Source organism: Argiope bruennichi, chromosome 8 (assembly GCF_947563725.1).
Source record: "Argiope bruennichi chromosome 8, qqArgBrue1.1, whole genome shotgun sequence".
NCBI classification, from domain to species: Eukaryota; Metazoa; Arthropoda; class Arachnida; order Araneae; family Araneidae; genus Argiope; species Argiope bruennichi.
Window position 1 is genome coordinate 17,921,934 of NC_079158.1, and position 27,757 is coordinate 17,949,690.

The 27,757-nt window shown below is 27.0% G+C and overlaps 1 protein-coding gene across 1 annotated transcript in view; it reads right to left on the minus strand.

Annotated features, from left to right (window-relative positions):
• Positions 1-19,545: 19,545 nt before the first annotated feature.
• LOC129981979 (uncharacterized) overlaps positions 19,546-27,757 on the minus strand; it is a 121,114-nt gene continuing 112,902 nt past the window's right edge. The window contains exons 6-8 of the mRNA XM_056093055.1: positions 26,740-27,008; positions 25,300-25,534; positions 19,546-20,127 (exon numbers count right to left, since the gene is read on the minus strand). Coding sequence (XP_055949030.1) covers positions 20,102-20,127; positions 25,300-25,534; positions 26,740-27,008 — 530 coding nt within the window. The 3' untranslated portion in view covers positions 19,546-20,101. The remainder of the gene's footprint in view (positions 20,128-25,299; positions 25,535-26,739; positions 27,009-27,757) is intronic.

Genomic DNA, 27,757 nt, shown 5'->3' on the forward strand with positions numbered 1-27,757 from the left:
AAGTCGCCAAGTTTTTCGCCTAGCTCCCGGACCTCCTATGGAACCAACTATGCTGGGAAGCCGCATCACAGATTCGTAACAATATTATTTTATTCAAGAATATTAGCTTAATAGCGGTTAAAAGTATCCCATATTTTCACTTTAAAGAGAAATACATTAAAAGCATATTAAAAAAATAAAAAAAAATAATTATCAAGGTACCATTTTAAAATAACTTTTGCTTTTTTTAAAGAAATAATTATCAAAGGATAGCAAGTTACCTCCCTTCTTTGATGGCGGGTTGAATTTTTAATAAATATTAGAGTAATACATATATTGTAAAAGACCATAAAAAAGTCATCACTTTTCAGTGGAATTCATTTCTATAAGGAAACAAATTCGAAAAGTGAAAGTCAGGTTGAATGATTTTGATAAACGTTAGTTTTGAAGAATATTTTGAAATAATTTTTCGTAGAAGAGGAAGTGACTAGAAATGGAAATCTTGTTGAGTGATGCTTCCTCGAATCAAACGTGCGTTTATTTAATGAAAACCTAAATTCCTATTTATTATGATATATTAGAAATATTTTTTTTTCGTTTTTAATTGAAAAAATGAAGCAATCTTTAAAAAAATTCTAAAACTAAGAAGTTGTGACGAGAAAAATAACTAAAATATTTACCATTCTAGGAAATACATAATAAGCAGAGAAATAAATGTGAAATGTGTACTTCAATCCAATAAACAAATGTAAAGATTTTTCCGCCGGCGTCCTGGCATAGGGGTAGCGCGTCTGCTCCGTGATCTGGGCGTCCTAGATTCCAGGTTTGGGCATGGTTGTTCTTCATCTGTTCTATCTGTGAGATGTGTGAATGTGCTCTTCCCCCCCCCCCTATAAAATGGAGTTGAGCAAGCGAATGTGATGCGTGAGTAGCTAAGACGTACTCTTGTCCCTAGTTGGCGCTACTAAAACACGAGACGTTCCCTTGGCTTAAAATCGCTGACATCGTCAGAGAGCTTGTCCATGGAAAGTGCCATTATAAACAATAACAAAGATTTTTCCACTATTATAGCATTCTGAATGCATAAGTATACCTTGACTCATTATTTTTAACGCAGAAAAGAACATTTCAGAAATAATAACATAACAGAAACATAGAAATAAATAATTGCAATTTGAAGAAAATGAGCATTATTTTCTCTTTTTTGTTGGTATATATTGGATTCAATGAAATTTTCCTGCTTTTCGATGCCACTATGATTTTTTATGACATTTCTATTTTCATGAAATATAGTTTATGTTCATTCATGAAGACAACTCCTTAATTGTAGAGGACAAGATTTTAAATTTATTTTTAAGGTAACAGGAACTCTTATTTCATCAGATCAATTTGATATCTGTTTTATTATAAATTTATACCATTAACTCAATTTTATACTTACATAAATATTTGTGTATATAAAATTTCACATAGAATTCAGAACCAACGGAAAGAAAATTAAACAAAATATTTGAATTGCTTCAAAGAAAGATGATAAATAATGCACTAAAAATTTAAATTCCAGCTTCCAGAAAACATTATATAGCTGTAAAAATTTTCGAAAAAAGCCACGCAATAATTTTAATTCATATTTTATAAACGCAGAATGCACCGTATGTATGTATGCATGCATGTACTGAGATTAACCTTCTTTATTCATTCATTATTTATTTCACACAGAATTCAGGTTGGCTAAAAGAAAAAGAAAAAGAGACAAAGTATTTCAATTGCTAAAAAGAAAAGTGATGAATAGTTTGCTAAAAGAAAATTTTACATTTCATGAAAACCAATTTCGACATCTAAACTTGGAGTAGATTTCAGCGTTAAATAATGTGAGAGAGAATAATTACATTTAAGTACGTTTTCTATCCTACATTTTGATTAATTTACTTTGCAATTTCTCTTTCCAATGTAATAAATTTTTAATTTGGAAAGCATTAAAAATCTAAATGTATTATCATTAATATATATAAAGCACTTAATAGTATTTTTATATTACAAAACTCACTAGTTGTGACTGTTAACTTTTATCTTTTGTGAATATTTCAAAGGTCTCTCCTGAAAAAATGTCCGTTCCTTTCAATTTTATTTTTATTATATGAGCGCATTTTTATTCATTTTCTTTAGTTAGAAAGAAATATTTTTGTGTTTCAAATAGGTTTTGATTAGGCATATTTCTTACACAACGAAACAACTGTCTTTTTCAATTAAACTTGATTCAAATAAATCTTCATTAAGAGTTTTAGTGAGTTTGGCATCATAAGAAGGAAAAAATAACAAACCGAATAGAGAATATAAAGATTGTGGGTATATTTCCTGGAGAGGTGCTGGCTTTTTCTGGAATTGGGAAATGTGATTTTTTTTAATAAAAATTATATTTAAAACTTCGGGACAGTTGCTAATTTTAATATGATCGTATGAGGGCATTTTCTTAATCTAAAGTAGCTAATTGACTTGATTTATTTAGAAAAAATATTTCCATTTAGAGAAATTAAACATTGTTTTAAGAAATACTGTTGCCGGTAGATACCGCTGGTGCATGTATAAATCTGTCGTGAAAACAAAGATTGGAGGTAATAATCAGAGGTGATCGTTCTCTAATTCAGACCTAAATTTTGGTCTGTGGATGAGTGAATGAAATGCATGATGTCCGTCCCGTGAGAAACTCTGTGACGTATGAGTAACTAAGATGTATCCTTGGCCCTAGATGGCGCTACTGAAACAAGAAACGCTAAAACTCGGCTGAAAATTGCTGACTTCGTCAGCGAGCGTGTTTCTGATAAGTGCCATAAGCAACAACAACAACAAGAATTAATGTAAAAAAAAATATTCACATAATTACCTCTGCCCTTTGGACACTTTTATTTTTCTATGAAATTAGCATTAGTTATATCAACAACTTGCCATCAATATTGCCCTTGACATCTCTTTATTTCATTTAATTCATATAATCTGGAAAGTCTTGCAAAATGAACTGAAATTTTTCTACGTAAAATGAAGAAAAAATGTACAAGTCTAAAATTTTCTTACCAGCTATATAAATGTATGGTATTCAATTATTTGGTAATTGTATTTCATCCCTGATTCCATTTTAATCAAATATTAATAATTACTTATATAACTAAATTAATAAATATTAATAATTTGAAGAAAGATTGATGGTAATTTAAGTACAGTGGAACTTTGCTTAACAAGCATAATCCATTCCCAAATCTTATTCATAACGCAAGACACTTGTTAATCGAAACAAACTTTTCTATTGGAATTAATGTAAAATAAGACAATGTGGTCCTTTCCGAAAAAAAAAAATACACACAGAAATTTATAATATTTTAATTTATTGATTGCAGTACATCTTTTTTTAGCAAGTAATTTTCTAAAAACATTTAATCAGTAGCTAAATATGGCGTAAATGAAACACAGCCAAGTTAGTAAATTAATTTTAGAACGCTTAGATATTGCCTGATTAAGATGGCATTTCCGAAAGTACGATGCCATAATTACCTATGCTTTCAGTATCTCCCTCATTTCATTGGAATGTTGTTGCTCTGCTAAAGTGATTATTTCCTCCTCTCTTAACCGTAACTCATTTGCAATTTGTTTGTTTTGATAGGGAATGCAGGTCCGTAAGCTTTTCAGCTGGATAGGTTTTTCCGCCAGTTCATTTATCCCGTTGTTATCATAAGACTCAGCCTTGTCGATTTAGGTTTTATAGGCACTTGCTCACATCTCTATGAGCCGCGTTCGACAAAGCTGTCCCCCAAAGGCTTCTACTATTTAGAAATATGGATAATCTTCTAAACACTGAATAATACTCAGGAGACAGATCAATCTTGCATATGACATTTCGATGTCTTCTCGCCACTCGTTCTGCGAAACGTCGCTCACTAAGCGAGTCACTTTTTTTTACATTTTGTTTCACTAATTATGTAAATCATTAATGATACAAGGTGCTGGGTAAGTGAGTTTTAACTGCAATAATATTTAGCGAATCTACAAACCAAAGAACAAGAAATTCCCAAAAATGACAATGAGACATTTCTTTTTCAAATCAAAACTACATAAAAATTTTAATCTGAAATTGTATTTCAGTACAGCTAATTTTTTTTACCCGTATCAGAAGACATTCGTTATTTTTCGACACTTCGTAAAACCTTAATGAGTCCTTGTTAATATTGCTTTTGCATGAAATGAAAGGACATTCCTCCATGCTCTTTCGTAATACAATTATTTTTATTTCTTAATTATCAGATTTTAGATCCGCATATATATATATATATATATATATATATATATATATATATAATTTGTCGTAATTAGGGTTGCGTGTAATTTGTTGTGACTCCAATTATTGCATTGTTTTAGAAAAATAATTTTATTTACAATTTAACTAAGGAAATTAAGCTTTTGATTTTTACTACGAACTTCACTAAGGCAGTGTGCGCGAGACAGTTCCGAAGTGAAGGAGAGAGAATAGCTTTTTTAGAAGCATACCCGGATGATGAGCGGCACAGCAATTACGTCACATACAGCCTCGATGGAGCGTATAGTTTACAGATATCTGATATGATTTATGATATTCATTGACTACAATTTATAGATAGATTTTCGGTAATGTTTCGTTCCAATTAACAATAAAATGAGGGAATTGTTAGAAACGGTACATTAATATTTGCAGAAAATAATAGAATTATCAATGTAATATCTTCTTTAATAATCAGAACTATCCATTTATTCAGAATTAATTGTTTATTGTATTAACATTTTCTTAAACAAATATCTTTCTTTACAATAAACCAATTTTGGAAGAACTGTCCTTGCTAAAAGGTTTTCAATGCATAAGGATTAGCGGTAAAAAAAAAAAGAAAGGAATTGGCTATTTCGGCAATTTAGAAAAGCTACTTCCAATCACACTCCAAGTGTTCCTCTGAGCCACGGTTTTCGATCTGGTAAAGTCTCTGCGCCATTTTTCTGATTGCAATCAATATATATTTTTTTCTTTTTTCTATCGGTAAGTACAAATAAAAGAATCTTTCGAAAATGAGAATTGCTTAGGAAATGGAAATTTGGTTTTTAATTAGTGGCATTCATATTTTTTTAAATCATTGTATTTAAAATGCTTTAGAGATAATACATTTTTCTATGTTTGTATTAAGTTTGAATTTCAGGGTAAATTTCTTCAGAATAAATATGCCGTTTTTAAAACTAATTACCTTATCTAAATTTAGATTATATGCCGGATGATAAATCATCACACCCCCAGAAAAAAACGATAGTTTCTCTACGAAATTTATACCTTGGAACGCTGATTATAGTTTAGATGTCGGAAAATGGTAATAAAAGAGCCACAAATTACAGCACATTTTCCCTTAAAATAAACCAGCAATAAATGATTGCTTATTTTAAGGTAAATTAGTCCTTATTTGGGGCTGGAGAAAAGAAAACAGAATAAATCTTGAAGACAATTAACAAAAATTAAAATTCCCAGTCTAATTGTTCATTGCGTTTTAGAATAAACAAAAAAAAAAAAAGGGGGAAGACTACCGTTTGCGTCTTGAACTGCGATAATCCTTCTTTTTCTTCATTTGTCTAAAAAGCAAATTCATTATTAAAAAAATAGCCATTAATTTGTTTTAAAAAATTAAAGATATTCTCTTGAATGTTCAGCATCCCTTAGGTTTTTATTGAAGTAATATACTACAAATACTTTTTTATACGGACATGCTATTAGAAATAAATTCTAATATCTTCATTTTAAATGAAAATGAACTGATTTTTATTGTTCTTATTGGAAGTAAAACCATCAGTTTTTAATCTTTCTTTCCGTAATTTAAATAAATTTCAGCTGATAATAGGATTGCATTATTTTCTAATATTTATGACACTTAAAAATACTGTGTCTTCAATCAAAGATTTATTTTCCAAAATGTAATTTCTCCAAATGAAATTGTGGCATAAATTGTGCACTAAATTATTACTGTAATAATCGTTTCTATAATATTAGAAAGTGATTGTACATCTATATAATGCAGAAACAATATTTAGTCAAATTTCACAAATACCGAAAACAAAAAACACAATTATGAAATTTTAAAAAAAATTATAATTTTATTCTTTTTTTATTTCCTACTATGTGATAACTATATATATTTTTTCAGTGAAAATTTATAACTTGTCATCTTTTATATATAACAAACTGTTGTAAGGAAAAACTTATCATATGCCATGTAACTGATATTTTTCACTTCTGGGAAATTCACATGATAATATCGATTGTGAATTATAAAATAAGAGCATTTGAATGACTTGTGGAAATGCTTGGAAGTTGTAACTTTAAGCAGCTGTAGGAATGAGAATTTGATGATGTATTGTACAGTAAAATGTTTACACAGAAAACGGTCTTAATCAGTATTTTCTAACATTTTATTTTTTAAATATAAATCTGTAGAATAAATTTTCATCTATATTTCATTGTTTCATGTAATCTTTATTATTTTTCTGTATCCATAATTCCAAATCTTGTATAAAGAAAACGAGCTTTCAAATTCTTTAAAAAATATTTGAAATATTGAATTAAAATTATGGGGATAAATTAAAGAAAAAGATAGTGATAAAATAAAATCGATTTTCAATTTCAGAGAATTTTTCCATAAATCTATGAGATTCTGCTAGTTCAAATCGTAAGTTGTATCGCTCTGAACCAGAAAGAAAGTTGAACATAGGACTGTTCTGTAAGATGGACGAAAACCAGATGGTTATTGAATGACTTTAAAACCACATCATAAAAGATGAAATATCAAAAAACCCATTTTGTTGATTGCAGGAAAATATTTCTCATTGACTCGGGTTCAATCTAGTAGATTCAAAGAATATCTAAAAAAGATTCTTATCCATGTAGCTCGTTGATATTTTTTTATTAAATATCTTGTTTTTATCTGTTAACAAGACAACAAATAATTCTTATTACCATATCGATTGTCTGACATGGAAAGTTTCTTTCACATAATTCTGACATCTATTTATAATTTCTCATGGAATATTAAGAGCATATTTATATAGAAAAAATATGGTCTCGCAAAAAATGATACAAGGATTAACTGGTTGTGTTTTTTTATAAAGTATCATATAAGTACACAAAAGAAATGTATGCACTTTAAAAAATATTTTCATAGATAAAGTTTTCTCAAAGAATTAAATGGAAAAAGATAGAGATTAGCATAAAAGCGATCATATTTTTTTTCCGTGTTCTCATGACATTGTCAAACATGAATCATTTATTTAATCCTTCATCATAAAAAAATGAATAGCAAGCATTGACAAACATTTAGCTTATTTAAATAATACAAGCTATGCCATTATCTATTATTTTGGTATATTTTTCCGATAGTTTTCACGTAGGGTATTCAGAAACAGTTTTGTAAATGGAGGTTCTCACTACTTATATTACAAAGTTACACTTATCAATGCTTTAGGAGTTTAAATTTTTTCAAAACTGTTTACAAATTTATGAAAAAAAATCGATACAGAATTATTTTCCTATTAACAAGAATTAAATAATTTAAACGTAGAAAGATTATTTTATTTTTTGATGATAATAATGACCCAAACTAGATATGCACTATAAAAATAAGTAATTTAATCAATATAATAGTATTTTAGTCTTATTACTTTTTATAGGGCATTTTAATACTAGCAGGAAAATGAATGTAGGAAATTCTTCTCACAAAAGTAAAATCATAGTCAGTTTTTTTTTTGATTTAAAAGAATATAATTAAATATGTTATGTCTCTGTAAGTCATAAAATATACGTACGCTTCTTTACCAAATTTCTTTACTATAGGATTCCTAAATTATACTACATCATATATTTTTAAAATTGTAATTTTTAGTACACTATTTTGATCTTTCCATTGTTCGAACTGAGTGTTCAATTTCCTGCAGTCAAATTTTTGCATTTCGTTTTTCAGAGAATACTAATACACAAATTTAAAATGGAAATGTAAAAAGAGCAAATAGCAAATTTTTGGAAGGATTTTTTTTTAATTTTAAAGAAATGTCTTTTTTCTATTTTTTTTTTTTTTTTTTTTTTGTTTAGACATAAAATCTTTCTTGGATCATGTATATTAGAGCACTGATTGGATCCTTCCATGGTTAACATTGAAGAATTTTAGAACACTGAATCCTTCTTACTTAAATTCTTATGGGTAAATTCTTACTAAGTTAAGATATTTATATTACTCATATTTCTATCAGAGTAATGGAAAGCATATACTTAGGAAACGAAGCATAATAAATTAAAATCTCAAGAGAAATGTATCTGAGAGATATCAACTGAGGTTTCGAAGTTAATGCGTGAATTATTACTGATGGATTGCTGGGTTGAATTGAGGATATCAGGTGCTGACAAGATATATGATTTAACTGCTGTGATAACTCCAAATTAATCATAATTATCAAAGGCTGTTGTAACCTCACAGTCACGCAAGTTTGCCCTTCTGGTGAGGTCAGAATATTAAACAGAAATAGCATTCAATATGAAACGATTTTCATCTAGGGCAAGATTTCAAAAGAAAAAACATATTTATAAAGTACAATTTGATAAAAAAAAAGTATAACTGGTATGTAAATGTATATTTAATGTCTCATTCATTTCAAAACTAATCCCCTTCAAACATTGATTATAATGGGTTTCAATTCATTTAATTGCATATTAAAAACTAAAATCTTAGTGTAAAATCAAAAATTTCCTCGATTTAGCGGGCTATATTTTTTATGAATTAATATTTAAGATAAATAATTTTTGGCTTTGTATCTGAACCGGATTATAGACCATTTCCTCTAATTAGTATTCAAGGTCCACTTTCTTTTTTTTTTAATTTCATCGCGTCCCTGCTCTGTAATTGTCGAAGTTTGAGTCTTCAAATGCAAATTGAAGTAAAATATATTTTAATACCAAGCACTAGGAATGAATTTTTAAATACAAATGAGATTATCCTTCAATTTTTTATAAAATAATGGTGTATTTTTATTACACCAAAATGAAAGATTTCCATTTTAAAGAAAGGAAGATTGTTCATGTCATGCTTTTTCAAGTATTGTCCCACTTTGAGATCTAGAAAGTAATATATTATGAATGCCAGATATTTTTGTTTAGTTCTTTTGTTGTTCTGGGGAATGAATTGTAGACGGTGCCAATCGTCCACCCATTCTTTTCACATGTTATTACTTATGTTTTGAACTCAATCTTTTAAAACACTTTATTGCTGATTTTTCTTAAAGTAGCGTTTTCCTGAACATATGCGTTATAGAGCCGTCGATCGACTGGAAGTAAAGTAATGCTATTCTGCCTTTGAAAGATGTTGACCAATTGACTTCATTGTTGACCCATTCATATAATTCGTATTCCCTTTGAATCCAATTGTAGGGAGACGCGTTCGAATTCAGTAGATAAACATCAAAACTAAATTGAAAATCAATGGAGGTCCCTTCTGCTCACTGATAAGAAAAATGGTATTTAAATATGGATAGAATTAAACATTCGCTGTCTTCTGTCTAATATATAGATTAGGGCGTATAATATTAATATTCTTATATGAGAAGAAATGTCTTTAGGTGGACGCATAGACCTATATTTTTTCCGCTAGGAACTTTCAAAGTATAAAGATGCAGAACGATTTTCCCATTAATCATATCCCACCATGGAGCACCTCAGACAAGGGGATGAGAAGTTTCCAGAATAGTGCTTGGTTCTCGCTTCTCTAAGGATCATAAAAATGATGTGCTGTCAATTACTTCCTACCAATCACGGGACATACTTCCAATGAGAAGAGTTGTAAATTGATCCCTGGTGTCTCTTAGGACTTCAACTTTAGTTCCTGACAATACTGTTGTGCTGTTTCTTTCATTCAAATTTTTCCTTGTACTTTCAGGTTGATATGATTTCGGCATTTGTACTCGGGTACAATTGGCAATGCCTTTTTTTAAAAAGTAAATGATGACCTCTCATTACCGCCTCATTCGCCAATTTCTCAAAGAAATAATTAGGTTGAAGTAGAGTTGTTTTTCCGACTTCAATGGAGCATATTTGATAAATGACAGTTAGTATTATACAACTATTCGTGAATATTATAAGTAGTATGAGACACTGGTGTGAGGCTTTTTTTATTTATCTGGATGATTATAATAATTATTTAAACAGTTTTCACTCTATTAAATTTGTATTCTCGAAATTGAGACATTTTAGTTCCTGTGGATATCGCAAAATGTATAATACTATGAATAACATTTTCTTCTACTTTAATGGTTTATATTATTAATATTAAATTAGATCAAATTTTCTTGCCTTATGTTATCATCAGTTTTTAGTTTGTCGCTTACCTGCAACTACTGTTAATTTTTGGTTCTCAGTTTCGCATCAATTGCTATGATAACTAACCAATTGATAAAATAATTAGTAGAAAACTGAGAAACGATCAAAATATTTTCTTCAAATGAGCAAAAAAAAAAAAAAGCTTTAGCGTTTTGTCAAATGATAATAAGGTTATAACGTATCATTATTGTGCAATCCAAGGGATTCGAAATTTCCTGCACTGACTTTAATGTAATGAATTGCAGAAAACTTATTATATCCTCTTGTCAGGCTGTATACAATGACATTTTCAGGTTTATTTATGTATATGTGTGTTTGCAAATATAATGAACAGCAATTCTTTCAAAAATATTTTACAAAAAAATCTTCGTACAGAGAATTTTAAACAAAAGAAATCTCACACAGAACTTTAATCCTTGAACGACCCTATCAGTTAATATCTGTGTAAAAACGCATTAGAATTAAGAGTACAAAACATTCTAGAAATTGAAAAACATACAACTACAGCAACCATTAAAAATAACTCAAACATGATCTTAAAATATCGATCCTTTTATGTATTAGAAATTAAATGTATAATTGCTTTTTCCAGAAAGTATAATATTAATATGAACAGCGCAAGTTCAAATCTCAGGAAAAAAAACCAATTTTGTTCAACCATTCAGATCATCTTTATCTATAAATTTATAATTTCAGTTTAAATAGAATAAATCTCCTGCAATGCGAATTCATTGGTAAAAGCTGAGGGGTTGAAATAAATGTAATTTTCACTTTAATATAATCATCACTTTGATTGAAAAACTTTGTGCAACTTTGGGAAAATGATTATAAGTACATAAAAGGTATCATGTACCAAAATAAAGCTCTTTGCATTATACTGTTGATGTTCAACTTTAAAATAATGTATTAGAAATAAAAGCATCAGAACATGCCGACTATTACCTTGTAACTAATTTAAATACATTGTATAATATTAACTTTTAAAATATACTTAGTTTCCAGCGGTAATTATAAAACAAAATATTTGAAACTTTACTAAAAGAAATTTCTTTGCTTTATATAGATTTGTGCTTACTTCAACATTGCGTAATGTTGAATCTGTCTAGAAAATGTTACGTCAAAGTAATTTTCATTTTTATGCACCCTATATGTAATTAGCTAAGTATTTTTAGCCATAATTGGCTCGGTTATTAAATTTTAAAACTCATGTTTTAATTATAATGAGTGCTTAATTACAAAGGCAGATTCATAATGTAGGAAAGGCATTAATTCCATTAATGACTTTTACATTTTCCTTAATTACTCATAAATAAAATTTTCAAATACAAAGAAAAAGCATAATGTAAGAAATAAATTAATGCCATTTTACATCTTTCGTAATTACTCGTAAATGCAATTAAAATAAAAACTTTTTAAATAAACTTTACACCACATTATAATAAAACAGAGATGAAAAAACGTTTTATTAAATTGCGAGTTACATTTTCTACATAATTAAGTCAAATTCGCTAAAAAAATATTTAAGTGAAAGAAAGTATCAACATAAAATGTACCATGATATTTACACTCATAAGTATCAACATCAATATTCCTATTGGATATGAATGATTTTAAATAGCATTTAAATTTATATTGTAAAATATAATTTGATAAATATACGTACATAATTACATATTTTGTATTCGATATTATTTAATTTTTCGAATTTGTGATCAAATCGGCCAATTTGGAAGAATTTACTGATCAGAGACATCCAAAAACTACAGTTTTAATTCAATATTACCCTTTCTTTTTTTTTTAATTATTCTATCTCGTCAATTTGAAATTGCTTATTCTCCTTACAGCTAGTGAAAATAAAGGTTTAATTAAGAAAATGGCATGCGAGTTAATTTCAAAATGTCTAAGGCTTAGTTTAGAGCAGAATAAGCAATTAGGAAAATTTATTTAATTAAGAGATTTTATTTCAATTATGGGTAATAAAGAATAATGGAACCTGAAAAAATGGGTGTTTTTTATGCATTATTTACTTAATTATTTTAAAAGAACAGAAAGAAACTTTTCACTACAACAATTGATTCTTTTATAATTTATTTAATTAATATTTCTTTTTATTTCGTCATCAGAATAAAGTCCATATAGAATTATTATTGAAGGATGCTACAAGATAAATTCGAAAATAAATAAATAATGTGGCAGCATTTAATTGAATTCGCCATGTGATTAAGAAAACTAAAAGTATGTTAATTGCTCAAAAGCACTATTTCAATGAAAATAATTTTCAAGATTTTATTTAATTGATCACAATTAATAATCTATGTTCAGCGTATTCAAGAACTATAAGAATTCTGATTTTCTAAAATTACGACAATATGGAACCTGTATGAAATTTCAGATTACTTAGCATCCGACAAAATATGTATTTAAATGAAATTTTAGAAAACAAAATCTTACTTTTCTCAGAAAGCTTGCGTAGTGGAAATATCCAAATTATAGAAACATTGGTAATAAAAAGAATTAACATATTATACAAAGAGATTCCTTTGATAGAAATAACAGTTTCAAAACCGAATTAATACTAATTAATGTGAATTTTAATATTTATTCGAAAAATGTTGAGATGTTTAAACACTGGAAAGGATAAAAAAATCAATTCCTAATCAGTTTTATATCCAAAGAAAACTGAAAACATCTCAATGTATTTAATTAGTTCTTTTTTCTCTTTTTCTGTTACAAGTTAAAATATTTGCAATTTCTTAGCTATTGAATGAGGAAACATCAAATTCATTTGACTGTGCATTAACATCTGATATATATGCATATTAAATTTATTAAATATTCTTTAATACTGAGTTTGTTGCTATCATTTAAATTGAATAAAAACTATTTCATTGTAAGCTAAAGTTATATTTGGATTAATTCTAATTTCACTGGATTATTTACTGAAGTATTCATAAAGTCATAATAAAGGCATACTTAAACAATGAACTTGTTTTTCGTAAATGTATAAAATAATAGCATTTACGGAGCATTTAACTTTGAAAAACGATATATTTTTTTTAAAATTATAAATTACTTATTTGGAATTTTAAGATCACCTTTTTACGATTTTTTTTTTCTCTTAAGAGTCTATTTCTTAATTAATTATATGTTTTTATTTCTGTCGGAGGTCAAATTATATTTCTGTTTCATTCGTAGAAATTAACAATATATCTGAAAAATTTGTCTTGAATATATACAAACACTTTTCAGCAATAATATATATAACTTATAATTCTTTAATCTACAGTTATAATAATAATTTTTCTGGATTTTCAAAAAAATTTAATTATAGATCAAAAGTACATCGAATAAATATTTAGAAGCATTCATTAAAATCAAATTTGTTTCGATAGGGTATCAATTATCAGTTATATTCATTTTGATACATTTTTTTCCACTTTATATTTTTTTTAAAAAAATATTACATCTCATGACTGGCTGTTGCACTTGTGACTCTGCTCGGCCCGTGTTTATATTTCAAAAGCAAATTTTTATTCTAGATATAAAACCCTTTTAAAAAACATTTGTAAAAAAATGCTTTTGTGTCGTTAAGTTATATTGCCCAGTTTCCAAGTTTTTATTTGAACTCCTTAAGAGCTTTTAGGCCTTCTTTCTTAATAAATAATAACTAATTAATTTTTACTCTAAAATTTTCAGTTAAACAACATTTTTATACCCTCGGTTAGGACTGCATACAAGCGTGAAGATTATTTGGAGTCCCAATCTCAGGAATTCATTTTTGACCGGGGGGGGGGGGGAGTGGATCCTGAAATATTTAAAAGTTTGCCTTTCAGGTTCATTAATCGTTACTGCAAAAAAAAAAAAAAAGAATTGGCGATAGACCTTTTAAAATTCAATGGCGTATTTTTTTGATATAGAGGATACTGAGAATTAAAATGTTCACACTTTTATGCCTGTAAAGACAATTGTCCTTTTACATCAGCTATAAGCTTTTTGCTCGTTCATAAATCGCTTCGTTTCATTTGTTCATTTCCTATCAATTCATAATTTTAGTGGACCTAAAGTCTTAAATAGCATAATAGCAGTACCGATATTTAGGTTCAATATATAGTGTAGCAATCTATGCGCATTCAAAGAATAAAAAATAATCTGTATCATAGTAAGTAACGTGATATTTATCCATTTTAGACGATATTGCTCTAAAGTATTCTGAAGATTGTGAAATTTAATCCTGAAACTTCCTTCAAAATAGTGATATTCAAAGTTCCATACATCAGTCAATTTCTATTGTAGAAACTATATTTTTGGTTTTATTCTTTAGGGCTATTTTGGTTAAAAAATTGTCCCTCTTTTTATGCATGGATAGGTTATATTTTAATCCACATCGAAAAGTTGAAGTTGTCTGTAGTTATACATTTTAATCCATTTAATGTTTTTTCATTCAATTAGCAATACTATGCGCCAACGATAAATGCGTGTATAAGTGAAAAAAATAATAAAAATTAAAATCCATCAGTAAGTTTGTATGCTGCTGCAATTAAAGTTGGTGCATTGTGTGATGTAATACATTTTTGTCCTTCATAACAGTATGTGATGTGTTCTAATGTTATGTGTCGTTTTATTATGAGTGAATAAACTGTTTTACACTAATTTTGAAGCATTATGTAGTCTGATTGTATTTGCTCCATTCTGTAAAAAAATGACTTTTTTTTTCTTAATCTGATTAATGTTTTATTTTAAATAATTAAAACGGATATGCCCTTTTTCTGGAGAACTAGGGTTTATATTTTCTTCAAAATTGAGAGTTCTCAAAGAGTTAAAACGTTTCTATATCAAGAATAATTTATTGCATATGACTAATAGAGCCGCGGAAATAACGTCACATATATTTAAAAATTCTTTACTTTTATTTCAGCATTACATTTTTTTAACTCTGAAATAACTCAAATTAAAACTTTTTTTTCTAATTGGAAGTATATAACTACCTTTAATAGTTAGTTACACGCTCTAAACATTCTATGATGATTATTCAGATGGACAGTTCAAAATTCACTTTTAACAAAGATGACACATTTTCACAGAGTTATCAGATTTTAGCATTTGAGTTGTTGAATTTTGTTTTTTATTGGCTCAAAAGTGCCATATTTGATTCTACTGCGGAGAAAAAGAGCCATATTTGACTATGCTGTGCCAATTCATTGTTTGGAAAATCGAATTTTTATCAATTTTTATGTAATAATTATACAACATTTTTAATATCTCAAGCACATTCTTTGTATAAATTTATTCACTTTATTATTCAGATAATCATATTTATTTCATTTCTCGGTGTTTACGTTCGGCACAACTCATTATTTTATAAAATTCAGCTATTTTTTATTAAAAATCTGTATTATGTTTCTTTAAAGAAATTCTCAAATGCTATTTAATGAATCATTTTCTTATCCTTGCAAAGACTATGTAATAAATTAAATAATTAAATCTTCCTTTTTTTATAGCTTTCTATAACTAATCATTTTCAAATAGTAGAATTTTAAAACATTTTCATTACAAGTAACAGAATATTTTGAAGCTACTATTGTTACAAAACAATAGTATAATATTAGTAATAAAAATATTTTAGAGGAATGTCTCAATTTTCCCTGATTTTTATTATTTCTAAATAAAGAAAACACGAAAATTAAATTTTATTTATATTCTGTAAGATAATTCCTGATTGGGTCATAACTGGCTTTTAACGTCATTTTAAACTCAAATATTTCACTCTGTGCACATGAATTAATAAATTGAAACCAATGAGATGACACTTGTGATGTGATAAACTTTATTCGCATAAACTAAAATCAAGCAAAATCCAAATGTACATGGGAAGTATTTTACAATGCATTTATTTTCTTTTGATTGTATTTATTAAGCAGTGGAGATAATTTATATCACATAAAATTTGTATGATTAATTTATCTTACAGTGAGTTTATATTAATTTACAGAGATATACAGGGTCATGAAAAAAAGAATCAACATTTTCAATACTTTATCTAATAAAATGTACTTTAAAAAATTCATTAAAATAAATAGATTATATAAATTTTTAAGTCATTATTGATTAAAACATGTTAAATATTAACTTATTATTAAAAGATAAGTTTTCTTCTTCTATTTAAATGTTATATTTAATTCATTAAAGGCATATTATTCTTTTGAAAACTATAAAAATTTTAATCTTCGCTTTAAAAATAAATTATATGATCTTTCTTTAAAAACTAAGTAATAAAATGAATTACACATTTCGGAATTATAAATAATTCAAAAAATACAGTAAGAAGTTGCAAGTATGATGTTGAAACTATGCAGCTTCATTTAAACCATTTTGATAAAGTAAGATGAGTATAATAATAAACTAAATCTTTAAGAATAAAAAACTGACATTCATATAAAGAATTAATTTTGTTTTATAGAAGCTAATTTGTTTCTGCAAAAATAATTAAATTATTTTTTTAAAAATTAAATTAGCTTCAACGTTATTTAATAATAAAGTTTAACTTTAATACCGTGATGAAAAAATATGTAATCATGAGAACTTTTAATATTTATTTAAAATTGAAGTCTAAACATTTAATACAATAGTAAAGTTTAAAGATAATGGCATTTTTTACTCTTTGAAACTATTGCAGAAATGAAACAATTCTATACAATTATAGGAAACATAATTTTTTTTCAAAAAGCAATGATATAATGCTTAAGCAATGAATTTTAAAATGAGATTAAAAATAAGTAAAAGTTCTTAGAAATTTAAAATAAGATTTACTTGTTATCTTGATATAAATGAGAAACATGCTAGATTAAAAAAAAATTTGATCTACGTTTTATTTGGGAATAAAATATCTATGCTACATTGCAGGCAAATATTGTTTATATAATTTGAAATCTTAGGTTATAATTTATACAACAAGAGCGAGTTTTGCAATTTTTTCATTATCACCAACTGATGAAAAATGAACGAAAGTATTCGTATCATTAACAGTCATTATTTTTATAATTTTAAAAACATTTTTTCAATGACACATATGTAACAATATAAAATCAATCAATTATGTTCCTTTAATAAGTTAGTTATTTCTATATATTAATTTAAATTATCAGAAACATAGATTTAAGAAACGTTTAGTATTTTATGACACTTATAATAATATTTTAAAGAAATGTTATGTTTTCTAACATAAAACATATTTTGAAGAACCAGTGTTATAAAGATGATTTTAAGAACATTAGTTTTGTAAAAGAAACATAATGTATCATCATGATACGTGATAGCGTGAGTGAAAATCAGAGATATCTTTTTCGAATATGGAATCTTAGATTCCATATAAATATTATTTCCGAAAAGAAAGTGATAATAAAATTAAAAGCAAATAATTTTTAGAATCAGTTATTCACTACTTACGAATTCACGACTTCTTGAAGTTTATCAAATATAAGATTTTATACATATAAATATATATATATATATATTGCAATTACTAAGACAAATTATTTCTCATGCCCCCAAATGAAAACTGATTTTTCTCCTCAAAGGCAACAAATTAATTAAAAAAATAATTTAATAAATTCAGTAAAGAAAATTCAATCTCTGATATTCACCTAATTTAAATATTAATCTTCGGAGATTAGCATTAACTAATAAGATATCAAAGGTAAACCATTGCTTTGTTTTGTATACTTGAGTGAAAGTATATTTGATCAATGAGTAATAAATTTCTATAAAAATATTAAAGAAATTTAAAAAAACAGAACTTTCTTCAAGCTCTTAGATCTTTTTAAGCAGAATCATTTCAAACCTAGATACACCTATACTATTATTAGAAATTTTGCAATATTTTAAATAATTAATGTCAAGGCATTAGCAAAGCACCTCATTATTCTGAAGAAAGTTCTTAAAATAATACAGAAAAAAATTCATGATTTAAACAAAAAAAGAAAAAAGCTTATGCGCAGCATACAAAATATATACGCAATTCATAAATATTCTACATCTAAAAACATAATTCTACTTTCCTTTGTGTCAAATAGTACATGGCAAACTACTACAAATATAGAAATGACATTACAAAAAAAGAAGAGCACCATTTCCTGAAAATAACAATCATTTGTTTCCGGAATACAAACCAGCTGTTCCTGAATTTGTTCTTAGAATAGAAAGAATGTTGTTTTCTTTTTTCTTTTCTTTCAAAATCACTCATTCCTCATCGGAAATAGCGAATTATTCTAATTTAATCTTTTTTTTTTCCTTTCATTTCTTTTATATTTTTCCTTTAGCACATACATTCGATTGTAGGAGAAAACATCGAACATTCACTTTATTTGAAATAGCTTAGAAAGAAAAGTTGCATAAGTTAGTTGGCAAAATTTGAAACTCTTGGTAAATATTTATTCAATCCAGCTTTGAAATATACAATTTAAACTTTTGTCTCTGACATTTGCAGTTCACTTAAAAAATTAATTAAATATATTTTATATTGTGATTGGATTTAAGTACTTTTCATACTGGTCACAGTCACTATAATATATTTTTTTAAATTTTAGATTTTATATTTGTACAATATTTTTCAGTTTTAACCATTGAGATTAAAAAAGTAATTTAGATAGCGTGTTTCAGCTTTCTTTCGTTATAAAATATCCGTTTCGTTACTTTAGAAATACTTTTAAAAATAATCCTATCTTTTGCAAAAAAAAAAAAAAAAAAAAAAAAAAAAATTGTAGCTATCAAGAACGGATTTTGCAAATAAAGCAATATTTTCTTGAGATTTTTTTTTTAAAAACAATCTTTAAAATTCAATACATTTTATATTTTTTTCTCGTAATATCTTAAAATCGGTTAAGTGGAAAAACGGTTTAAATCATATTCTGAATAAAGCAAAATTTACTCTAAATAGTTCCAATATTGTATTTTATAAATCGAAAATAATCAGTTTTTTACTATAACCTGGAGCCTCTATATTTTGAACTTTAAATTTATGGATACAAGTTTAAAAACTGCAGGAAGTAATTAAATAAAAATGATAAGCAGTAAGTGATGTACAAATAATTAGTACATTTTGATGGGAATTTTTTAAATATTTGATGCACAAAAAACGTTTTATTTTAATAGGATTTACAACTATATGCTCTAAAATGTGTTCATTCTTCTCTAAATATTGATACTATCAATATCATTTGAAACCGGCTTTTATTGGAATATAAACGAAACTTTATTGATATCCGACATTGGCAAAAGGCTCGGTCGTACTGAAAAAAGTCAAGAGACTTTACCTAATGGCATAAAATAATAAAATATATTATATCAAAGCAATATTATGAAAAAGGTTTCTAAGCCTGTTATCATCGTCATAACCATGATGAAATGCTTTAGGAGAAAATGTATTTCTGAGAATATTATTCTCAAAATTTCAGCGAATAGATCCAAGTTTTACTACGTATAAACAAGTGAACCATTCTTGACGTCCAATTGCCGACCAGCAAATCTTCGTAGAGAATCCGGTAGACATAAAATTTATTGATGAATAAATAAAACAAAGTAGTGAGAAAAAAAGTTTTCCACAGAAGAGTTCATCAACGATGCAGACACATTGCTGCTGAAAGTCTTAGACTCTGACTGTTAAAATTCTTCTTCTTCAACAAATCCAGAGTCATATTTTTTTTTCAAGAAGTAGTTCAATTATGTCGGCAAAACTTCAAGGTAACCTGAAAAGAATTTTAAAATGATATATTTCAGGAAATAGAAACAATAAGATCTCTTTATTTTGTAATTTGAAATTCGAATGAAAAAGAAAAATTCGATATATATATATATATATATATATATATATATATATATATATATAATTCATCATTTTCATACTGAAAGTTTAATTGTGAAGTTAATTTTTAATGGTAAAGGGATTTTATGCTGTATATCTTTGATAGTTTGGTAAATTAATAAATTTACTAAAGATACAAATATCTATATAATGAAAAAAATTACTTAAAAAGTACTAATACACTTTTATCCGTATAAAAAAATGGAACCAACATTTTAAACAGTACATAAGGCATTAAATTTCCTTCTACTAATGTCCAGGCAACTGGCAACATAAAGAAGACTGTTCGTTTTATCAGAAAGTTTTGAGAAGTGGGCAACTGTTATACATGATTTTTTGTTGAAATAGTAAACTTCAAATAATTTCATATCTTCAAACAATTCTTTAGTTTTTACAATTTTTTTTATTAATAACATGAAGTCGATTCTTATTACGTTTTCTTCCAAAACATTTATTTTTTAAAGTTGGAATTTTACTGAACAAACATAAGGCATCAATATGTTCTATCATAATAATAATAATAAAAACCTCATGATCTCAAATTATTTTTAAATAGTTTTCAGAAACTTTTTTTCTATTGAAACGCACAAGAAATTCAGTCAATTTTAAATTTCTTGAATTTGCATAGTATTTAGAATTTATCAAGCCATCCAAGCCATGGGAGGTTTCGGAAATGCTATTGATGTTATTTATTTTTGCTGAACTTGTTCTGTTGGTCTCCTCTGGGGCTTTACTTTCACTCCCCTTAAGTATCGAATGAATCTAAATAAAGACCTTAGAGATCTCTTAAAAGTATTCAGAAGTATAAATGGAGTGTGCAAGAAATATCATTGATACCAAAATACGCCATTACTCAATGGTGTATTTTGGTATTGACTTGTTTAGATTGATATTTTAAGTTGGAAAAATTTTGTATATTTCATGTGATAAATAAATATTAGTTCAATGAATTATTTTAACTTTTTCCTTTGTTTACAATATATTTTCTAAACAAATAAATAAATGAAAACAGAAAAATCTGTAAAATGTAAGGAAATAATCATACTTCCGTAATAAGTAAAACGATTTTAATTCACTCTTGGAATAACATGAAAGTATCCGAATGAAGCATAAAATTCGGGTTTTTTATATATTGATATAAGCAAAGCTGTATTTTTAAATTGTCTCTCTTCCACTGAAATCTCTTTCTAAATAAGGTGAAAATTAGAAAAGATTACCAAAATAAGTGATTTATTAGTATTGAGAAGACAGCAGTTCTTGAATCAGAGTATAAATCTATTTTTTACATTTGAAATGTCATTCTTCAATGCAAAAAATGTATGATTCTATAAAATCTCGTCTTGATTTTTCGTCTTGGATACTTTTCGATATTTGCTATTTATTGAAATGAATAGAATATGAAGAAATTTTTACTTCTTCATAAAAATCTCTTAAAATGAAATAGAATAATATCTTATCCAAAGTATTGAAGAATGAGTTAAGATTGAAGATTATTGCGCATTAAGAAATAGAAACAAAATAGGGATAAAAATGCAAAAATAGAAAATAAATTATTAGTCTAAAGATTTTATCATGGATCACCTCCAAACAGGAATTCAAACCAAGGATATTTTTTTTCTATGAAAAAAATCTGATTTTCATTCAAAAATTAACTCCTCGTGATTCGAAAATCTCAAAGTTTTGGACGGAAGGGAAATCCCTCAAAGAAAAAAATCCTTTGTTTGAATCCCTGCTTGGAGGTAACCCTTCATAAAGTCTTCAGACTGCATTCATTGATTTTATATTTTTCTGTTATTTTTGCAATTGTATTTATATTTCTTAATGCGCAATGATCCTCAATCTTAATTAATATTTTGCAACGATGGATAATTTCATTTCAGATTAACAAATTTACTTCAGCATTAGCGCATTCAAAATGGATTGTTTATCCTCAAACATTATTTAATAATTTTAATTTTCTGAATATGTTATTTTCATAACTATTCGAAGTTAAATTGTTTTTACATATTCTTTTCCAAAATCTACTGGTACAGGAAAGAAATATTTGTTTAAGAAAAGTTTCAAATCAATAATTTAAATAAATATTGGGAAATCTGAAAATGGTTATCCTTGCTAAACATTGAAGTAATTGAATTTCATAAGTAAATAAGGGATGATTGAAAAAAATTAACATTAAATAATAAACATCACATTAAAGAGGGAAAAAATCCAAATATTTTGTTATTTGGATAAATTTCAAATGCCTGAAGAAATAATACAACCTCAAAACTAAAAAAAAAAAAAAATCTTGATCATAGTAGTAGGAACTTAGTTCATTTTATGAACTCATTTGGAACATGAATTATTTGCAGATGGGTGCATTAGTTTGTAGTTATCATGCTGTTTTTATTTTACTTTTCTTTCATCAAGTATTGATGAGAAATAATTCATGTAGAACTGGGACCAACATATTTTCTATTTCAATGAAGCTTATATGGAAATATACATATTGAATGGGACAAAAAGAACAGCTTAGTACGAATTCTGTAACTGATTCATTTAGTCGAAATAATTTTTTTTCTGAAATTACAATTATATGTTCATTATTGCTAAACTAAAACTTATTTCTTGATGGAAGTTTGAAGTTACCTTTGCTTGGTAGCCGCAAAGTTTTCAGTATCGTCTTTGAAGCTCGGATTAAAAAATTTACCCTAAAATAAGTTCATTTATTTTCTCTATAATTGCAATAGTTTACATTTATTCAATTCAAATATTGATTTAAAAATTCAATCGCATCTCATTTTTTTTAAAAAAATATACTTTATGTAAAGCAAATTTAAAAAATTAAATACCTAAAGTGGAGAGAATCGTAATTCACCATATTCTATGTTTTTTTAATAAAATATCTGCCACAATTTTACTTATTATTTTCATATTAATGAATCCTTGATTTTTAGCTATAAATAAATAGAGTATGGAATATTTTCGAAAGTCATAAAGAAAAAAATCCAACTCAATTAGTTTTTATTTACATATTCGATCTGAGATTATATAAGAAGTACTTAAGAACTTTTTTCCGGGTTTCTTCCGAAAAGATAGAACAATATTCATCTTTATATAAAAATATACTTGATTTTAATTTAAAGATTCAGTGGCAGACCTGATAGATTTTGGTCCACTTATTTCAGAGAAAGAAGGTAATAATTTGAAATATGAAAGGAGGGCTTTATTTGCTTTTAAAAATACTTCTTTACTTATATTATAATAATAGAAATCACATTCGTAAAAATATAAATGATATTTCTTTAAAAAATCCTAACATTTTCCACAAGTTGGAAGACTTATGAAATGCAGAGTTTTTAATTGAATTATACCAAACTTTCGTAATAAATGGCGTTTTCGGCAATCAGCTTGCTCGCCTAGATTTTTGGCATTTTATGCTGTTAAATATTAATATGGAATGCATATGTTTTTTAGAAAAATTCCATCTTGTTATTTGAGAAGACTGAAGCACGAAAAGTACGAATTTAATTGAATAAGTCAAAACAAATTGTACAGTGTGCAACTTAAGAAACGTATGTACTGCATTACTTCGTAAATAATGTCGAAAGAAAGCATTTTTTAATCTTAATTTTAACATAAGAAAAAGCACGCGATTGAATGTTTTGATGGACAAGCTTAAATTTCGTAACACGAAAAATTATTTCTAATTGTGTATTATATTTCAAAAAATGTATTGAAAGTAAAGAAAATATTATATTGACGTGACATTGATGTAATTAAAAAGATGATTTGAATTTTAAGGTAATGCAAAAATCATTTTTTGGAGATAAGAATTTTGGAAGAAATGGTCATCAATTTCTGTTAAGTCATGGCGATGATCCATATGACAATGCTTAAAGTGTACGACACACTTGAAGATTTTTTTTTTTAATTTTAACTTTAATAGTCCAGTTTTTTTACAGTAGGTCATTAATATATGTTTAAACTCATTTCAGTGAGAAAAAAAACCATATTATACAAATTATTAATTAAATAAATAATATTTAATGAGCTAATTAGCCTATTTTTTGAAATATGATATCTTATATTATAATTTGCTCAGACACATAATTCTAGTTGGAAATTATGAATAATATTAGTCTTCATGTTGTTTGCCTCAATCAAGTTATAAAAATAGATAGTTTTTTCAAAGCAATTTTTTCATCAACAATGAATAGAAAAGGCGAGATTTTTTCTGTAATTTTAAGTTTTAAATAGCTATAAAAAATTTATTTCTATAAATATAACTTTGATTGAAGCACTAAACATCCGCTATTTCATACAGATTATTTTGATATATAAATAATCATATTTGGTTCATTTCTTGTTGAGTTATGATTGTTTGAATGAAGCAACATAGTGGAAAAATGCCATTCTTCATAAAATGAGTTTTCAAAACACAATAACTAGAGTTTTTAATGAAAGCTCCTCAAGAAAAATAATTATAACTCAAGAAATATTTTGAATATTGTCAACATTGTGGTATCGTTTGAAAGCTAAAGGATCAGACAACATTATTAATCAATAAAAAAATATTCGATATTTTGAACGATTTTCGAAGTTTCAAGTGTGTACATACACCCTATTTTCGTATTCGATTAAACTTTATTTGATGTCGTTTTTGTATTTCTTTTGCATTTCATTTACTCTGAGAGAACAATTTTTGGTGAGCCCTATTCAGAGCACTGCTAATAATAGTTTGCAGCTTCATTAATTGACGAAGCATTGGACTAAACGTAAATGTAAAAAAGTTATATGAAGCTGTCTGAAATATTCGTATAATGACTTGCTTACATTTGCCTGTTGCCATTTGACAAAAAAAAATAACAGTGATTTCTGAGTCATGTACGTAAATCCGAATATGTCAGGATACTTTTGATCTCAAAGTGCACTTTTTTTGTTTTTGAAATATCAAGATGGAAAAGAATAGGAGGGAGGGATGGGGGGTAGGCTGAGCACAGATCACGTGTACCGACTCACTGTGTGCGTCCTTGTCAAACGACGACACACGTCGGCCGTTTTCGGGGGGCTTTACCTTCGGGCTCAGATGTCGAGGTCGTTCTACTCTTGGCCGGACTTGGGACAGGTGTGGCGGATGCCTCGATGACCTTGGACTCGCTTGGGTCCACTTCCACATAGCAGCATTCATCACTGCTATCACCAGAGCAAGCCTCCACCCGCACACTGCGCACTTCAGGGATGGAACACGCACCCATAATGCGCGTGTGTTTCGTTCGGACGCATCCATCTTTGCCCACGTCCGCCGTTACCTACAGAATAATAAAATAAAATAAATGTTTTATTTATTTTAATTATTATTTTTTGGTATTTTGGAAAGAAGTCATTATTATAAATATGAAGTCTTACACATCACAATTTCTCTCAAATTCACTACCAGGAGATAAAACTAGTACCGATAAAAAATTTAATCAAATAATCAGTTAAACAACAATTAAAATCTGAAGATATTAAAATAGAGTATTGCCATAAAAAATATTTAAATTTACAACATTAGCAGAAAACGAATGTAAAATTGGTTTCGTCAATAAATATAGAGAACTATTCAAATAACATTAAAAGAAAATATCAGATTACACCAAAAAAATGAATATCATTATAGAATTCATTTTTTTCATTCTACCTTTAACTATAAAATCACGTGAAAAGTGAACAGTATTCAGACAAATCCATCGTATTAACATCGCAAATAACCGCACATAAGTGCTTAAATACCACCAGTGTTTTGGATGATTTTTAGAAAATATTTACTACTGATAATATTATTTTTAATGATTACAGGAAAAAAGATTATGTGTTTTACGTCAGACAGAGCAAACAAATTTTTAAGTTATTCTAATTTAGTAAATTTGGTACAATTTGAGAAATTTTTAAAAAATATATCATTTTTTTTAAATTTGTAAAAACTGAAATCAAATCTGACATTATTTATTTATTTATTTATTATTTTTTTTTTTTGAAATTGAGATAATTTCTCGAATACTTAAAACAAGGATTTTCAAATATAATTTAATAATATTCAAAACAAGGATGATCAAAATTCATCAATTCATTGATTTTTAATTATATTTTTCCTTATAAACTCAAAATTTTTCTTCGCGATTGGCAGATAATCTGCTGGGAGAAATTTTACTTTTTCACTGCTTTGGCAAAAAGCCAAGATTATCTCCGAATACACTGGAGAGCTTACATCGACATTGGGAAAAGCTTAATTTCATTGATACAAATGTTTTTTTTTTGTTATCAAAGGGCCACATTTGAAAAGTAAGAATCGTGAAAAATGTTATTCAATTTAAAGACCATTTATTAATTCAATAGCTATTTGCTTTTTCCTTCAGCGCGTTTTTATTCTCAATTATATGTTTATTATTAATATTTGTACATTATTTACATTATTTTTGTACATTATTTGATTTCAATTTTGTTAATATTCATCCTTTCAAAGTTTAATGCTTACCGTTTTTTTCGAGATTATACTAGGACTCTTCCCTGCGTTCACTTTTTCCGACTGCGGGGAAGAATCTTCGAAGCAGGGCACGATGTAGTTTATTTGAGGTTCATCGTCTTCTTTATCATTAGGATCCTTCTTAGGTGATCGACCGACTTCCGAAACACTGAACGGTCGGTTTAAGTCCGACAGGGCCTTTTTGCTGGGTCCCGGGCTTGTATAGCGCTGCTGCCAACAATGGGGAAAGGCCAGGCTAGGAGTGCATGGTGCCGATCGACCTGAAAAATGTCGAAATTTGGTTATTATAAGATGAAATTAACGTTTTAATCCTACATTGCATCGTGAACCATTTGGGTACATATATTTATTCCCATTTATAAAATTCACATGACCGTTTCAATGGGCAACATTGAGTGAATGGAAATCCTTCATCAAATGCGTTTTGATAAACATTTGCAGAAAAGACAGGTATAACGCAAGAGCGGAGCTAGAATTATATTTGAACCTGGAACATAGAAGAATTTAAAAAAAATGGCTGTTTCATGAACAATTCTACCATTGAAAATAGCTATCAATATATTTTATTCCCATTTTAAAAAATGTGTTGTTAGAAAGGGACTTTTATATTGCAGAATTTTTATAACGTGATTTATCTCTGGAATATTGTTTAATTCAATATGTAGCCAATTGGTATATTTTAATTGTTTTGTTAAAATTGCATCAGAAAAAATGCGCTAAGATTTTTAAAAAATAATTTTCTTAAATTATATGTAGGGATTCAAAACACATGTATTTCATATGTAAAAAATAAAAATAAAAAGTCATGTATTTAGGGTTAAAAAGAAAATTGATCCTCAAGTACGTGATCCTTATTATTTATATTCAAAAATTAACTCCGAAATTGCCTTAAATTATATTTTAAATATTTGTTAGATTGTTGGATTCCTTGTTTCTTATGACTAAAATAATATATTTGATTTCACAATAAAAATTAACGTATTAAATACGAAAAAATTTTGGAACATCA